General features: G+C 44.5%; 1 protein-coding gene across 1 annotated transcript in view; it reads left to right on the top strand.

The window, feature by feature from the left end:
- Positions 1 to 16,943, top strand: part of IL1RAPL2 (interleukin 1 receptor accessory protein like 2) — a 1,150,952-nt gene that overhangs the window by 829,695 nt on the left and 304,314 nt on the right. The window contains exon 6 of the mRNA XM_056540576.1: positions 8,301 to 8,375. Coding sequence (XP_056396551.1) covers positions 8,301 to 8,375 — 75 coding nt within the window. The remainder of the gene's footprint in view (positions 1 to 8,300; positions 8,376 to 16,943) is intronic.

The raw sequence follows: 16,943 nt of genomic DNA on the forward strand, positions 1-16,943 counted from the left end.
TATGAGGTATGTGCTTACTCAAGAGAAATTGGGCTACAAATTCAAGTATAAATTTTATCCTTTTACCCCTTGTAAAAATTCAAAAATTGGGTCTACAAGAACATGCATGTAAAAAATGAAGATTTTGAATTTTCTCCTTCACTTTGCTGCTTTTCCTGTGAAACACCTAAAGGGTTAAAACACTTACTGAATGTCATTTTGAATACTTTGGGGGGGTGCAGTTTTTGTAATGGGGTCATTTATGGGGTATTTCTAATATGAAGACCCTTCAAATCCACTTCAAACCTGAACTGGTCCATGAAAAATAGCGAGTTTGAAAATTTTGTGAAAAATTGTAAAATTGCTGCTGAACTTTGAAGCCCTCTGATGTCTTCAGATAGTAAAAACTCATAAATTTTTTGATGAAAATATAAAGTAGACATATTGTATATGTGAATCCAAAAAAAAAAATATTTGGAATATCCATTTTCCTTACAAGCAGTGAGCTTCAAAGTTAGAAAAATTCAAAATTTTCAATTTTTTCATTAAATTTGGGGATTTTTCTCCAAGAAAGGATGCAAGTTACCACAAAAATTTACCACTATGTTAAAGTAGAATATGTCACGAAAAAGCAATCTCGGAATCAGATTGATAAGTAAAAGCATTCCAGAGTTAATAATGTTTAAAGTGACAGTGGTCAGATGTGCAAAAAAGGGCTGCGTCCTAGAGGTGAAAATGGGCTGTGTCCTTAAGGGGTTAAAACAGTATTTGCCTACAACACCAGCATGTGTGTACTTTTGCCTGGCCTTTCACAGTATATAGGTTCTTGAGACTTTAACAGGAACAAAATAGTACACCACTTAGATGTACGTATGTGGTATGCACTTATATGGGGAGGACAATGCGCTACAATATGCTTAAAAAAGTATTTGTGTACAACACTAGCTGGTGAGCACTTTTGCCTGGCCTTTCACAGTTTCTAGGCCCTTGAGACTTTAACAGGAACAAAATTGTACACCACTTAGATGTACGTAGGCGAACAATGTGGTTCAGTATGCTTAAAAAAGTATTTGTGTACAACACTAGCATTACACACCAGTGCTGCAGCACACTATCACTGTGTACTACACCCAAAATTGCCCTTTCTCTCTCAATCTCAATCCCTTATCTATCAGTGCAGGATTTGTGCTTGAGCTGAATCGCTTCTGTTCTGTGCAACACACTGTGCAACACATTGCTCTCTCTCCCTCTCTGTAATAGAACGCTGATGTGACTTGGAGGTGAATCGCTGCTGGAAAAAAGCTTTTCTGGCCAACACACAGCACTGTCTGTCCCTATCTATCTCTCTGCAATGAAAGGTTGAAGTGACTGGCCGCAGTATGGCTGCCGATTATGTAGGGCTGTCATCCCACCTTTCTTTGTTCCAGGATTCTTTGCCTCGTGTCCTCACATGTGGATCCATCATTTTAGATGCCCTGGAGCCTGGACCGCACTAAATGGAGTTTAATGAAGTGATTCTCGCAATCGAATCGTGCCGATATTCACATTTGTTGCGAATCAAATTTTTCCTGAAATTCGTAATGAATTCGGATTCGTCAGATTCGGTTCGCTCATCCCTAGTCCAGTGCACTGTACAGGGTGGGCCATTTATATGGATACACCTTAATAAAATGGGAATGATTGGTGATATTAACTTCCTGTTTGTGGTACATTAGTATATGTGGGGGGGGGAACTTTTCAAGATGGATGGTGACCATGGTGGCCATTTTTAAGTCGGCCATTTTGAATCCAACTTTTGTTTTTTCAATAGGAAGAGGGTCATGTGACACATCAAACTTATTGGGAATTTCACAATAAGAAATACAATGATGTACTTGGTTTTAACATAACTTTATTCTTTCATGAGTTATTTACAAGTTTCTGACCACTTATAAAATGTTCATAGATAGACAGCACGGCACTACTTCCCCGCCAGGTGCAGAACGGTGATGAAACGGCAGACCAGGACCGGGACTGCTGGAGGTGGTGCTCTGACTAGCAATAGTGCATGGAATCGCCACAAAGAAGCAGAGAAATAATCGGCAACTCACCGCGGCCAGCTGAGTAAATCTTCTTTGAGTATGAAATAAAAGAAGATTTACTCAGCTGGCCGCGGTGAGTTGCCGATTATTTCTCTGCTTCTTTGTGGCACTTATAAAATGTGTTCAATGTGCTGCCCATTGTGTTGGATTGTCAATGCAACCCTCTTCTTTCACTCTTCACACACTGATAGCAACACCGCAGGAGAAATGCTAGCACAGGCTTCCAGTATCCGTAGTTTCAGGTGCTGCACATCTCGTATCTTCACAGCATAGACAATTGCCTTCAGATTACCCCAAATATAAAAGTCTAAGGGGGTCAGATCAGGAGACCTTGGGGGCCGTTCAACTGGCCCACAACGACCAATCCACTTTCCAGGAAACTGTTCATCTAGGAATGCTCGGACCTGACACGCATAATGTGGTGGTGCACCATCTTGCTGGAAAAACTCAGGGAACGTGCCAGCTTCAGTGCATAAAGAGGGAAACACATCATCATGTAGCAATTTTGCATATCCAGTGGCCTTGAGGTTTCAATTGATGAAGAATGGCCCCATTATCTTTGGACCCCATATACCACACCATACCATCAATTTTTGTGTTCCAACAGTCTTGGAGGGATCTATCCAATGTGGGTTAGTGTCAGACCAATAGCGGTGGTTTTGTTTGTTAACTTCACCATTCACATAAAAGTTTGTTTCATCACTGAACAAAATCTTCTGCGTAAACTGAGGGTCCTGTTCCAATTTTTGTTTTGCCCATTCTTTAGCACCTGAAACTACGGATACTGGAAGCCTGTGGTAGCATTTCTCCTGCGGTGTTGCTATCAGTGTGTGAAGAGTGGGAGAAGAGGGTTGCATTGACAATCCAACACAATGGGCAGCACATTGAACACATTTTATAAGTGGTCAAAAACTTGTAAATAACTCATGAAAGAATAAACTTATGTTAAAACCAAGCACATCATTGTTTTTCTTGTGAACTTCCCAATAAGTTTGATGTGTCACATGACCCTCTTCCTATTGAAAAAACAAAAGTTGGATTCAAAATGGCCAACTTTAAAATGGCTGCCATGGTCACCACCCATCTTGTAAAGTTTCCCCCCTCACATATACTAATGTGCCACAAACAGGAAGTTAATATCACCAACCATTCCCATTTTATTAAGGTGTATCCATATAAATGGCCCACCCTGTAGATCAGTTTTTCATTAAAAATATCTCAGTACTTTGCTCCATTTAGCTTTTCCTCATCCCTGACTAATCTCCCTGTCCCAGCCACTGAATAACACCTCTGTAGCATGGTGCTGCCACCACCATGCTTCACTGTAGCGGTAGTATATTTGGAGCTCAGCCAGAGTTACCATTGAGTTCTTGGTCACTTCTTATACCAAGGTCCTTTTCCCTTGATAACTTAGTTTGGTTGAGTGTTCAGCTTAAGAAAGAGTCATTTTTGTTGTTCCATGGTTCTTCAGTTTAGGAAAAATGGAGGTCACTGTGCTCTAAATTTTATGTGTCATAGCAAAGGGTCTGAATATTTGTCCATGCAAGATTTTAGTTTTTTCTTATTATTAAATTGGCAATTGTTTTTTTTTTAACTTGGTCATTAAGGGGTATTGAGTGCAGATGTAGGCTTGGTCTTACAAGCATACTGTCAGTGACATACTGACAGTTGTACTATGCTGCAATGCAGATATAATACAGTATAGTATAACTGCGATCAGAAGGTTGCAGCTTTAAATCGCCTATCGAAATACAATATTGTTCAATAAAGTGTAAAAAAAAAAAAAAAAAAAGCCCCATTCCCAATAAAGCCCTATATGATGATAAAAAATCAAATTCACACTTATTTGGCATGACTATTTCTCTTACATGTAGGGAATTTCAAATCTAGAAAAATGCAAATTTTTCAAATTTTTCACAATATTTTGGAGTTTTTCCACAAAAAACGCTGTATGTATCACTATTAATTTATCACTAATAAAAAGTGCAAAAACATTTTCAGAATCACTTAGGTCAATAAAAGCTGATAAAGCTTATAAAGATATCACCACATAAAGAGACACATGTCAGATTTGAAAAATAGGGCTTGGTCATTAAGGTCAAAGCAACCTTGCGTCATTAGGGGTTAAAAGGGTAATGATGGCAATTGTGTGTCTGGTAGGGGCCTCTGTGACCAGAGTTGATTTTACACAAGTGAGCGAAGAGCATTTTGTGAAATTGCAGCCAACAACACACGAATATTGATGCTTTTGATTTTCGACCACAACTACTTCAGTCTGGAGATCTATTACCAACTGTTACGCCTAGCGCTCCGGGTCCCCGCTCCTCCCCGGAGCGCTCACGGCGTCTCTCTCCCCGCAGCGCCCCGGTCAGTCCCGCTGACCGGGAGCGCTGCACTGTCATGGCCGTCGGGGATGCGATTGGCACAGCGGGACGCGCCCGCTCGCGAATCGCATCCCAGGTCACTTACCCGTCCCGGTCCCCTGCTGTCATGTGCTGGCGCGCGCGGCTCCGCTCTCTAGGGCGCGCGCGCGCCAGCTCTCTGGGACTTAAAGGGCCAGTGCACCAATGATTGGTGCCTGGCCCAATTAGCTTAATTGGCTCCCACCTGCTCCCAGACTATATCTGCTCACTGCCCCTGCACTCCCTTGCCGGATCTTGTTGCCTTGTGCCAGTGAAAGCGTTTAGTGTGTCCAAAGCCTGTGTTACCTGAACCCTTGCTATCCATCTTGACTACGAACCTTGCCGCCTGCCCCCGACCTTCTGCTACGTCTGACCTTGCCTCTGCCTAGTCCTTCTGTCCCACGCCTTCTCAGCAGTCAGCGAGGTAGAGCCGTTGCTAGTGGATACGACCTGGTTGCTACTGCCGCAGCAAGACCATCCCGCTTTGCGGCGGGCTCTGGTGAACACCAGTAGCCTCTTAGAACCGGTCCACTAGCACGGTCCACGCCAATCCCTCGCCGACACAGAGGATCCACTACCTGGAAGCCGAATCGTGACAGTAGATCCGGCCATGGATCCCGCTGAGGTGCCGCTGCCAAGTCTCGCTGACCTTACCACGGTGGTCGCTCAGCAATCGCAGCAAATTGCCCAACAAGGACAGCAGCTGTCGCAGTTGACCGCCACGTTACAGCAACTTCTGCCTCTGCTACAGCAGCAACCATCTCCTCCGCCAGCTCCTGCACCTCCTCCGCAGCGAGTGGCCGCTCCTAGCCTCCGCTTGTCCCTGCCGGACAAATTTGATGGGGACTCTAAACTCTGCCGTGGATTTTTGTCTCAGTGTTCCCTGCATATGGAGATGTTGTCGGACTTGTTTCCTACAGAACGGTCTAAGGTGGCGTTCGTAGTAAGCCTTCTTTCAGGAAAGGCCTTGTCTTGGGCCACACCGCTCTGGGACCGCAATGATCCTGCCACAGCCACAGTCCAGTCCTTCTTCGCTGAAGTCCGGAGTGTCTTTGAGGAGCCAGCCCGAGCTTCTTCTGCAGAGACTGCCCTGTTGAACCTGGTCCAGGGTAATTCTTCAGTGGGCGAGTACGCCATCCAATTTCGTACTCTTGCTTCCGAGTTATCATGGAATAACGAGGCTCTCTGCGCGACCTTTAAAAAAGGCCTATCCAGTCGCATCAAGGATGTGCTGGCCGCACGAGAGATTCCTGCCAACCTGCAAGAACTCATCCATTTGGCTACCCGCATTGACATGCGTTTTTCTGAGCGACACCAAGAGCTCCGCCAGGAAAAAGACTTAGATCTCTAGGCACCTCTCCCACAGTATCCGTTGCAATCTACGCCTGGGCCTCCCGCCGAGGAGGCCATGCAAGTGGATCGGTCTCGCCTGACCCAGGAAGAGAGGAATCGCCGTAGGGAAGAAAATCTCTGTCTTTACTGTGCCAGTACCGAGCATTTCTTGGTGGATTGCCCTATCCGTCCTCCACGTCTGGGAAACGCACGCACGCACCCAGCTCACGTGGGTGTGGCGTCTCTTGGTTCTAAGTCTGCTTCTCCACGTCTCACGGTGCCCGTGCGGATTTCTCCTTCAGCCAACTCCTCCCTCTCAGCCGTGGCCTGCTTGGACTCTGGTGCCTCTGGGAATTTTATTTTGGAGTCGTTTGTGAATAAATTCAGCATCCCGGTGACCCGTCTCGTCAAGCCGCTCTACATTTCCGCGGTCAACGGAGTCAGATTGGATTGCACCGTGAGTTACCGCACAGAACCCCCTCCTGATGTCTATTGGACCCCACCACGAAAGGATTGAGTTATTCGTCCTTCCCAACTGTACCTCTGAGGTCCTCCTCGGTCTGCCATGGCTCCGGCTTCATTCTCCCACCCTTGATTGGACCACCGGGGAGATCAAGAACTGGGACTCTGCCTGCCATAGGAAGTGCCTCTCCCCCCCTCCCAGTCCCGTCAGGCAAACCTCAGTGCCTCCTCATGGCCCCCGTCCTGGTGTCACACTGCCCCGTGCCAGGCTTCGCCCTCTGCCCTCCCTCCCCATTCCCACTCCTGCTGTACTGCCTGCCGTTGAGGAAACCCTCCATTCTTTCCCGGTGTCCTCATCCCAGGGGAGGCAGTTACCGGACAAAGAAAAGGGGAGACCTAAGGGGGGAGGTACTGTTACGCCTAGCGCTCCGGGTCCCCGCTCCTCCCCGGAGCGCTCACGGCGTCTCTCTCCCCGCAGCGCCCCGGTCAGTCCCGCTGACCGGGAGCGCTGCACTGTCATGGCCGTCGGGGATGCGATTCGCACAGCGGGACGCGCCCGCTCGCGAATCGCATCCCAGGTCACTTACCCGTCCCGGTCCCCTGCTGTCATGTGCTGGCGCGCGCGGCTCCGCTCTCCAGGGCGCGCGCGCCAGCTCTCTGAGACTTAAAGGGCCAGTGCACCAATGATTGGTGCCTGGCCCAATTAGCTTAATTGGCTCCCACCTGCTCCCAGACTATATCTGCTCACTGCCCCTGCACTCCCTTGCCGGATCTTGTTGCCTTGTGCCAGTGAAAGCGTTTAGTGTGTCCAAAGCCTGTGTTACCTGAACCCTTGCTATCCATCTTGACTACGAACCTTGCCGCCTGCCCCCGACCTTCTGCTACGTCTGATCTTGCCTCTGCCTAGTCCTTCTGTCCCACGCCTTCTCAGCAGTCAGCGAGGTAGAGCCGTTGCTAGTGGATACGACCTGGTTGCTACTGCCGCAGCAAGACCATCCCGCTTTGCGGCGGGCTCTGGTGAACACCAGTAGCCTCTTAGAACCGGGCCACTAGCACGGTCCACGCCAATCCCTCGCCGACACAGAGGATCCACTACCTGGAAGCCGAATCGTGACACCAACCTTTGCATACTGGCGTGTGATCAGAGAAACAGCAAGCCTTGACACACTCAGCAAGTTGCCAGTTTTTTGTGTCAAAATTTTGACTTTTTCTTATCCTTTACCACTCCCGCCTCTTTTCTGAAAAGTGGCAGGGCTTAGTACTAAGGGATTTGAGCTCCTAATTCACAACAGATTTACTATACTGTATTACAGAACTTAACATAAATTATATTTAATATACTGTACACAACAGCTCATAGCTGTGCCCCTCATAATATCTTTGGTGTGTCTAACTTTTGGGTACTTTAAGTTAAGACCACTAAACACTTATAAAAATAAATAACCCCACAGACTTTTCTATACTGCAATAATTTTACATTTAACCAAGTAACCACCCTGGGAAAACCAAATGGTGTTGTATAAATATGACATATAAACATCAAATATGTCAAGGTGCCCAATAACAAAGTCTACTCGGCTTGAACTGAATTTGTTATATATGAATAAAAGACTGGTTTGAAACCTTCTTTAATACTATACATTGACATACATTGTAAATCATGAAGATTCAACATGGTGACACTAATAGCCCCCAAAGTTTACAGATCCCATTTCTCTTAAACATTCTCTGCATCAGGATGATGCTTGACTATAATTTGTAGTCTATGCTTGGTTACATGGTAGGGGGATGACTTTTGACCCATGATACTATTTGCTAAAATTTATAGCATATAGAAAATGTACCTGTCAGAGAAAACCCATCTATAATAATTCATAGAAATTGAAATTGAACTGTTAAATATATTCGGTGTAGATAGGCACACTTTATGATGATGTTTACACTGTATCAAGTGTAGCAAAATTAAATGCCTTGCATGATAGAATGTTTCCTATGCTGTAATTTGTCTCCGACTTCCATTACATTCTCCTGTTCTCTTTTTTAGCTTTACTCACAGCGAAGCCTCCTAAACCATTGTTCCCTGTGGAGAACCAGCCAAGTGTTATAGATGTCCAGCTGGGTAAGTCCCCTTCTGGGAATAATAGCTTCTAAACTTCCACTCTATTAACAGATGGGAAAAATTGCACGTAGCAAGGAAGGTTTATTGCCACTGTTATTACATGCAAATCAATTTGCTCCTTCCCATTTATAATGCTTGAGTATATTGTAGCAGTCGTTTTAAGGATATGGCTTTGCTTAGTGGCAGAGTCTGTTAATGCTAATTGGTTAAGCTGCATATTAAATACAGTATATGCAATGTTTGCATTTCTGTTTTATGCTGGAAGATTAAAAGGAATATATTAAATAACAGCTGCACTGACTTATACTTTGCAATGGCTTCTAATATCATCCCTCCTAAACACTGATGGGGTTGGATGCAATTAGGAAGAACACAGCTTTATCAATTTATTCATTGATGTGGTGTTTTCTATGGAATTATTCATGATTACACAAGTTTTAATAAAAACAAAATGTGATAAATAGTAGAAAGCAATAACGTTTACAAAATAAATACAAAATAATTACTGTTATGACGTTATAACTCATCGTCGTATTAAGGTGTAGCATTCTGAAATGATTAATTTCATCATATATTTCTAAGGTGGTTGGATTTTAATTTTTCTGATACAGTGTGCTAAATTCCTATAGCTACCTCTAGAGGCTGCCTAAGAACTTGCTGCTTACTTTTTTTAAATTATTATTTAGTTGTTTCTTAAGTATAAACAGTATTCAGTAAACTCCTAAGCTCCCTCTAGTGGTAGCTACAGGAAGCCAGTTTCGCATTAACTTTGTGTAGATGTTTTAAAAAATATAATAAGAAATTTCTGGAAACAGTACTTTGGACCTATTAAAGGAGAAATCCAGCCAAATGAAATTACCTTTATGTAGCTGCACAAGCTAAAGTTATATAACTTTGTAATGTACAACTGTAATCTTTGCTGAGCACATACCCTGCTTCTCTCAGCAGAAAGTTCAGTAGTTCTTATCACACATGATGACTGTTGTAGATGAAATGTCACTTTGCAATCTCATAATCTCTTTTCCTCTTGAGTGTGGGATTTTCCCTGATTGCCTGATTACACACCTCCCTCATCTATATGTACTGCTTCTCTAACCATGTGACCTGCTCAGCTCTCTGAAGGCATCTCCTTGGCAGCTCACACAGAAAACAAGTTGCAGTTTTTTTTGCAGCTCTCAGCTTCTTACACAAACGTAGAAGTAAGTGGATTTTCAAAGGCTGTTTATGGCGGCCCAATTTTGAAACAAAAGATCTGGGATGCAAATATATATATATATATATATATATATATATTCATACATATATATATATAGGGGAATATGCAAAGCAGCTCATTACACCACCTTATTCAGGTAGAGTTCCCTGGTATCAGCTTAGCTCCTGTTAAGGAGTATGAAAAGCTAATCAGGATTTTATGCCAAGCCAGACTACTTCCCAAAAGGAAAGTTTCTACCCATCTGCAGACAGCTGTTTTGTGGTTTTTGCCACTTGTCAGTACAGAACAGGGTGATCTGGCTTGGCTGGGGTAAGAGGCCTGAGAGCAGCTAAAGGGGATGAGTATTTATCTCAGGGAGAGATTACCACTCCTGGTATGACGGAGCTTCATAAGGCCATTTTGCACTCCGCGGACGAGTGGCAAAAGCCACGAAACAGCTATCTGCAGATGGGTAGAAACTTTCCTTTTGGGAAGTAGTCTGGCTTGGCATAAAATCCTGATTAGCTTTTCATATTCCTTAACAGGAGCTAAGCTGATACCAGGGAACACTACCTGAATAAGGTGGTGTAATGAGCTGCCTTACATATTCCCCTACCCAGAATGCCCGCGGAGTGCAAAATGGCCTTATGAAGCGCCGTCATACCAGGAGTGGTAATCTCTCTCTGAGATAAATACTCATCCCCTTTATATATATGTTTAATTTCAACACTTTTGACTGGATATCTCTTTTAAAGGGGTACTCCCAGGGAAAACTATTTTTTTTTAAATCAACTGGTGCCAGAAAGTTAAACAGATTTGTAAATTACTTCTATTAAAAAATCTTAATCTTTTAGTACTTTTAGGGTCTGTATAGTACAGAGGAAATGGTTTTCTTTTTGGAACACAGTGCTCTCTGCTGACATCATAACCACAGTGCTCTCTGCTGACCTCTCTGTCCATTTTAGGAACTGACCAGAGCAGTATATGTTAGCTATGGGGATTTTCTCCTACTCTGGACAGTTCTTAAAATGGACACAGATGTCAGCAGAGAGCATTGTGGTCATGATGTCAGCAGAGAGCTCTGTGTTCCAAAAAGAAAACCATTTCTTCTGTAGTATTCTGCAGCTAATAAGTACTGGAAGGATAAATATTTTTTTATAGAAGTAATTTACAAATCTCTTTAACTTTCTGGCACCAGTTGATTTGAAAAGAAAGGTTTTCCACGGGAGTACTCCTTTAAGCTTAAATAAACCATATTGTATTCAAGTATAAACATTTAACATTCATTTTGAATTTTGAACTTACCCCCTTAGATATATTTGTTAAAAGGGATCTTTCACTGATACAATCCTCAATGTCTAAGGGAATCTGATATCAGACATTCTAATAGAAATATGTTTGTAATGGTACAATGGTTTTATATTGAAATAATTTTTCGGCCAGTCAGCCTGGAAAGAATCACAGTTGTACGGTTGAAGATTACATTGCCTAATAGGAGAAGCTGTTTGTTGGTTACAATATGACTCTAATGGTATCTGAAAAATGTCATACTTGAAAGAGATCTATGTTTTACTCATGTTATGTTGTTAACTGGTACATTAATATGATTAGGGGTAATAAATATTATGTTTTATTTATTAACTGTGTTTACATTATTATTTTAATGGAATCTTTTGACTATATTCCAAGTGTGTCTTTTTTTTATCATTCTATCAGTTATGTTTTCTCTTATCTCCCCATGTTTTATGATCTATAAGCACTGTTAAAGTTGTTGTCAATGTCATATGTTATGAAGATAACAGTATCTCAATGTAATATTTTTGAAGTATTTGAACTGTCATTTTAATTCAGAATTCTATACATTTCTTTCTTCATATTTCCTTTATACTGACAAACAACATGAAAACCCCTGTTCACATTTACTATTCAAGGAGCTTAGAACAATGTTCCCCAATCTGAAATGCGACCGTCTGGGCAATCTAGGTGGCACAGGGGAACTACTCAAAAAAATCATAATAAATAAATGAAATAAATAAAAGAAAGGAAGTATAGCAGTCACGAAAAGTAGTACAAAACTTTAATAATCAATATATAAAAAGCATTAAAAAAGTCAGAAACAGAGAACAGAGGCACAGAGACTACAGTCAGGGGGGGAGATTTATCAAAACCTGTGCAAAAGAAAAGTTGCTGAGTTGCCCATAGCAACCAATCAAATCACTTTTGCAGAGGCCTTGTTAAAAATGAAAGAAGTGAGCTGATTGGTTGCTATGGGAGCAATGCCAGGGAGTTCATATCATGGTTATATACGGTGCAAATACATATGGTGTAACAAATTTATGCCAGGCAAACGGAACTTTGAGACTGTTGGACACCAGAATGTAAATTAAATAAATCTGAAAGTCAGATACACTACACCATATGAAGAGGAATAACTCTAGTACACTGGACAGAAAACAAAAGAATACCTACCGTGTATGCTACCTGCAACCAGACCACCTACGTACCTCAACATATGTTTGGCATTAGGGCTTCATCAGAGGACACGACTAAACCCAGAGTCTTATGGGTATAAATATAAGGTCCAATCATTGTCCACATAAAAAAGATAAAAGATTAACACATGGTTCCTTGGTTCTTCCAATACAAACTAGGCATTACTCACATTGTCAGCTGAATTGAATTCATCCCATGTGATGTTATAAGCATGTTTCTGATGCTGGTGATGACATCATCTGCCCGCTACAGCAGTAGTCATATCACCTTATCACATGTGAGTAATCCAGTATGCAGCAGTGTATTGTTATTAACATCATCCGCCTCTCTTGAAGGAAGATCCTAAGAAAGTGACTTCAATTCATATGCAAAGCTGATTAAAAGTTAGAAAAGTGTTTTGTAGGTGATGATACTGAAAATGATTGTACTGAAAATGTGGGTGCCATGTATAAAAGAGGCTTATAAAAGAGAACAACCCATTGTAGAAGGATAGAACAATTTGTCTAATGAGAATTTGAACCTTTCATCTCATGTCACATGATCTTTCCTCGCATTTGGAGCAGGTCACATTTGCGCTCTAGGTGAGGTCTGTAGAGCACAGACCTGGGATTATTTCTGAATCCTTTTAGCAGTATATGGGTTAGAAGCCATTGAAGGCTTTTTCTTCAAGTGACAATTTACAGCTGACATTTTTCTGAATTTCCATTTAGGACAGGAACAACTTGTCATTTCTTACGTCTAGAGAATCTAGTTCACAGCTGAAAAAGTCAGCATTGTATTTGCAAGCCGTAGGCTGTTTTGTACAGGGTCTGCCCTGGCAAATTAGCACTTCTACGGGGAGTCTGTAACACAGTTTTGCCTGTGGCACCAGACAAGACATGTGCTGGTCAAGTGTTAGTATCTGTGCTCTTGCATCTGTCAGGACAAAGCAGCAGGAATAGCTGGATTGTTTAATGATGACGGCTGAGAAATTGGGATTATTATGGTGTATTGACAGAGTCCTGTACTGGAAAGTTTTTATTGTTTGGGTCTATGACGTTGGTGCAGTTGTGACCTGATAAACCATATTCCATCTGAGGAAGTAGCAGGATATCTGCTCAACAGCATGGCAATAAATGATACAAAGGTTCCAATAATTCACTTTTTATTTAGGGAGTTAGAGGGCTCTGATGGTCTACAGGTGCAGCAAACAAGGGTGTAACATTATGTTCTTTTGGTCTGTATTGATGGTGCTTTAGGATATTTCTTTAGGTTGTGCCTCATGGTCACAGCTGTATTTTGGCCCCAAATATTGTACGGGCATGTAATACGGCACCATAGAACCCTGTGGGATCAGAGTACCACCTGAGACATGATGCCTATGCAAAATAAGTGGCATGTGTGCAGCATGTGTTCAGCAAATGAGTGGCATGTATCCATAAGGTGGGTAGCGTGTGTACAGCAGATGATTGGCATGTGTGCAGAATATGTCCTGCCTGTGGGTGGGTGGCATGTGAGCAGAATGTGTCCAGTAGGAGGACGGCATGTGAGCAGAATGTGTCCAGTAGGTGGAAGGCATGTGAGCAGAATGTGTCCAGTAGGTGGTAGGCATGTGTGCAGAATGTGTCCAGTAGGTGGTAGTCATGTGTGCAGAATGTGTCCAGTAGGTGGAGGGCATGTGAGCAGAATGTGTCCAGTAGGTGGTAGGCATGTGAGCAGAATGTGTCCAGTAGGTGGTAGGCATGTGTGCAGAATGTGTCCAGCAGGTGGGAGGCATGTGTGCAGAATGTGTCCAGTAGGTGGTAGGCATGTGAGCAGAATGTGTCCAGTAGGTGGTAGGCATGTGTGCAGAATGTGTCCAGTGGGTGGGAGGCATGTGTGCAGAATGTGTCCAGTAGGTGGTAGGCATGTGAGCAGAATGTGTCCAGTAGGTGGTAGGCATGTGTGCAGAATGTGTCCAGTAGGTGGTAGGCATGTGTGCAGAATGTGTCGAGTAGGTGGACGGCATGTGTGTAGAATGTGTCCAGTAGGTGGAAGGCATATGTCCAGAATGTGTCTAGTAGGTGGTAGGCATGAGTGCAGAATGTGTCCAGTAGGTGGTAGGCATGAGTGCAGAATGTGTCCAGTAGGTGGAAGGCATGTGAGCAGAATGTGTCCAGTAGGTGGTAGGCATGTGTGCAGAATGTGTCCAGTAGGTGGAAGGCATGTGAGCAGAATGTGTCCAGTAGGTGGTAGGCATGTGTGCAGAATGTGTCCAGTAGGTGGGAGGCATGTGAGCAGAATGTGTCCAGTAGGTGGTAGGCATGTGTGCAGAATGTGTCCAGTAGGTGGGAGGCATGTGTGCAGAATGTGTCCAGTAGGAGGACGGTATGTGAGCAGAATGTGTCCAGTAGGTGGTAAGCATGTGAGCAGAATGTGTCCAGTAGGTGGTAGGCATGTGTGCAGAATGTGTCCAGTAGGTGGTAGTCATGTGTGCAGAATGTGTCCAGTAGGTGGACGGCATGTGAGCAGAATGTGTCCAGTAGGTGGTAGGCATGTGAGCAGAATGTGTCCAGTAGGTGGTAGGCATGTGTGCAGAATGTGTCCAGTGGGTGGGAGGCATGTGTGCAGAATGTGTCCAGTAGGTGGTAGGCATGTGTGCAGAATGTGTCCAGTAGGTGGTAGGCATGTGAGCAGAATGTGTCCAGTAGGTGGACGGCATGTGTGCAGAATGTGTCCTGTAGGTGGATGGCATGTGAGCAGAATGTGTCCAGTAGGTGGTAGGCATGTGTGCAGAATGTGTCCAGTAGGTGGTAGGCATGTGTGCAGAATGTGTCGAGTAGGTGGACGGCATGTGTGTAGAATGTGTCCAGTAGGTGGAAGGCATATGTCCAGAATGTGTCTAGTAGGTGGTAGGCATGAGTGCAGAATGTGTCCAGTAGGTGGTAGGCATGAGTGCAGAATGTGTCCAGTAGGTGGAAGGCATGTGAGCAGAATGTGTCCAGTAGGTGGTAGGCATGTGTGCAGAATGTGTCCAGTAGGTGGAAGGCATGTGAGCAGAATGTGTCCAGTAGGTGATAGGCATGTGTGCAGAATGTGTCCAGTAGGTGGGAGGCATGTGAGCAGAATGTGTCCAGTAGGTGGTAGGCATGTGTGCAGAATGTGTCCAGTAGGTGGACGGCATGTGAGCAGAATGTGTCCTGTAGGTGGACGGCATGTGTGCAGAATGTGTCCAGTAGGTGGATGGCATGTGTGCAAAATGTGTCCAGTAGGTGGTAGGCATGTGTGCAGAATGTGTCCAGTGGGTGGGAGGCATGTGAGCAGAATGTGTCCAGTAGGTGGTAGGCATGTGAGCAGAATGTGTCCAGTAGGTGGTAGGCATGTGTGCAGAATGTGTCCAGTAGGTGGTAGTCATGTGTGCAGAATGTGTCCAGTAGGTGGACGGCATGTGAGCAGAATGTGTCCAGTAGGTGGTAGGCATGTGAGCAGAATGTGTCCAGTAGGTGGTAGGCATGTGTGCAGAATGTGTCCAGTAGGTGGGAGACATGTGTGCAGAATGTGTCCAGCAGGTGGGAGGCATGTGTGCAGAATGTGTCCAGTAGGTGGTAGGCATGTGAGCAGAATGTGTCCAGTAGGTGGTAGGCATGTGTGCAGAATGTGTCCAGTAGGTGGTAGGCATGTGAGCAGAATGTGTCCAGTAGGTGGTAGGCATGTGTGCAGAATGTGTCCAGTAGGTGGTAGGCATGTGTGCAGAATGTGTCCAGTGGGTGGGAGGCATGTGTGCAGAATGTGTCCAGTAGGTGGTAGGCATGTGAGCAGAATGTGTCCAGTAGGTGGTAGGCATGTGTGCAGAATGTGTCCCGTAGGTGGTAGGCATGTGAGCAGAATGTGTCCAGTAGGTGGTAGGCATGTGTGCAGAATGTGTCCAGTAGGTGGTAGGCATGTGTGCAGAATGTGTCCAGTGGGTGGGAGGCATGTGTGCAGAATGTGTCCAGTAGGTGGTAGGCATGTGTGCAGAATGTGTCCAGTAGGTGGTAGGCATGTGTGCAGAATGTGTCCAGTAGGTGGTAGGCATGTGTGCAGAATGTGTCCAGTAGGTGGACGGCATGTGTGTAGAATGTGTCCAGTAGGTGGAAGGCATATGTCCAGAATGTGTCTAGTAGGTGGTATGCATGAGTGCAGAATGTGTCCAGTAGGTGGTAGGCATGAGTGCAGAATGTGTCCAGTAGGTGGAAGGCATGTGAGCAGAATGTGTCCAGTAGGTGGTAGGCATGTGTGCAGAATGTGTCCAGTAGGTGGAAGGCATTTGAGCAGAATGTGTCCAGTAGGTGGTAGGCATGTGTGCAGAATGTGTCCAGTAGGTGGGAGGCATGTGAGCAGAATGTGTCCAGTAGGTGGTAGGCATGTGTGCAGAATGTGTCCAGTAGGTGGGAGGAATGAGAGCAGAATGTGTCCAGTAGGTGGACGGCATGTGAGCAGAATGTGTCCTGTAGGTGGACGGCATGTGTGCAGAATGTGTCCAGTAGGTGGATGGCATGTGTGCAAAATGTGTCCAGTAGGTGGTAGGCATGTGTGCAGAATGTGTCCAGTGGGTGGGAGGCATGTGTGCAGAATGTGTCCAGTAGGTGGTAGGCATGTGTGCAGAATGTGTCCAGTAGGTGGTAGGCATGTGTGCAGAATGTGTCCAGTAGGTGGTAGGCATGTGAGCAGAATGTGTCCAGTAGGTGGTAGGCATGTGTGCAGAATGTGTCCAGTAGGTGGACGGCATGTGTGTAGAATGTGTCCAGTAGGTGGAAGGCATATGTCCAGAATGTGTCTAGTAGGTGGTAGGCATGAGTGCAGAATGTGTCCAGTAGGTGGTAGGCATGAGTGCAGAATGTGTCCAGTAGGTGGAAGGCATGTGAGCAGAATGTGTCCAGTAG

The sequence above is a fragment of the Hyla sarda genome, chromosome 9 (assembly GCF_029499605.1).
Source record: "Hyla sarda isolate aHylSar1 chromosome 9, aHylSar1.hap1, whole genome shotgun sequence".
Lineage (NCBI taxonomy): Eukaryota > Metazoa > Chordata > Amphibia > Anura > Hylidae > Hyla > Hyla sarda.